Below are 1,065 nucleotides of genomic sequence, written 5' to 3'. Positions count from 1 at the left end.
AAAGACTCAGAGAGGCTGAAGGATTTTCTGAGGTTACAAAGCTTATAGTAATAGAGGATGTTGGTTCAAGGTAATTTTTGCTCTTCATCATGAGCTTGAGTTTTTTTTTTTTTTTTTTGTCTATACATGTCTTTTCATCCCACTTAAATTCCTTGAGGTCAGGCTGTCTTATACATCCCCCCGATGGACAAAATCATCTGCTATGTGGTAAATATACTACAGAATTGTTGATGGACTGCTCATATGGGCAAATCCTTGCTACCCTTTTCTCAAAGACGCTTCACCCCTTCCCAAACCCAGGGGGAAAAAAATCAAACAGTAACCAAGCTGAATTCATCTGAAGGAGGATAATTTATTTAAGTTAGTCTGGCTCTGGTTCACAATTTTGTCTTCTTTTTCTATGTTGGAGTCATTAGAAGCCCCTTCAATTCCACCACACCTCCCTCAGCACAAATCAGGGCAACTCAGAGATAACTTTCTTGGCTGGGAGACCTGTTGGCTTCTCCTGTTCTCTTGCTTTCTCTTCATACATCAGGATCCTGGTTGAGATGGGAAGAGACACGGGGATCAGAGGACAATCTTCTCAAGAGAATAAGTTTTAGTGTGCTGTGAAAGTCCAGAAAAGGATGAGGGTTGTGAGGGTGGGGGGAGAAGGAGAAAGGGTAGGAGTCAGAGTCTTGAGGGCCTTGGGGACCAGAATTATGGATGAGAATAGGACCTGGGAAGGGTCTCTCGAAAGACAGAAGAGAAATGCATGCTGGGCTATGTGTAGAAGGTGGGCCTGGGGATGGAGACAGGGGAAGAGAAAACAGTTAAGTGTAAGAGAGGCTGGAACTGGACTCTCACATTTTTAGAATGGCAGATCTCTTGCCCAACATCATCTTGAGAAAGTCAGAGTAGCTGAAAGTCTCCCCAGGGCCACTGGATACCTCCATGATTAATTTCTTTAGCTCCAGGTGGGTCTTGGGAACCCCAAGTTTCTCCATCATTCGCTTCAGGGACATGATATCTGGAGGCACAGAAGATGGGGGTGAGAAGAGGGAAGCCCCCCCCCCCCCCCCCCCC

General features: G+C 45.6%; 1 protein-coding gene across 1 annotated transcript; it reads right to left on the bottom strand.

The window, feature by feature from the left end:
- Positions 1–332: 332 nt before the first annotated feature.
- LOC104985694 (allograft inflammatory factor 1-like) lies at positions 333–1,037 on the bottom strand. The gene is made up of 2 exons (XM_010836020.1): positions 847–1,037; positions 333–539 (listed from the first exon to the last, which is right to left on the bottom strand). The coding sequence occupies exons 1-2, from the start codon at positions 1,002–1,004 to the stop codon at positions 455–457; spliced, it is 243 nt and encodes an 80-aa protein (XP_010834322.1). The 5' UTR covers positions 1,005–1,037; the 3' UTR covers positions 333–454.
- Positions 1,038–1,065: the final 28 nt, after the last annotated feature.

Source organism: Bison bison, unplaced genomic scaffold, assembly GCF_000754665.1.
Source record: "Bison bison bison isolate TAMUID 2011002044 unplaced genomic scaffold, Bison_UMD1.0 scf7180017468474, whole genome shotgun sequence".
NCBI lineage: Eukaryota > Metazoa > Chordata > Mammalia > Artiodactyla > Bovidae > Bison > Bison bison.
This window is presented reverse-complemented; position numbering and strand designations above follow the sequence as displayed.

What these genes read in the sequence shown, in the direction of transcription:
- LOC104985694 (XM_010836020.1), bottom strand. Translation starts at nt 1,004, where the DNA reads ATGTCCCTGAAGCGAATGATGGAGAAACTTGGGGTTCCCAAGACCCAC. An exon ending in AGATCTGCCATTCTAAAAAT is followed by an intron (nt 540 to 846) that starts GTGAGAGTCCAG and finishes CATCTCAACCAG; the next exon opens with GATCCTGATGTATGAAGAGA.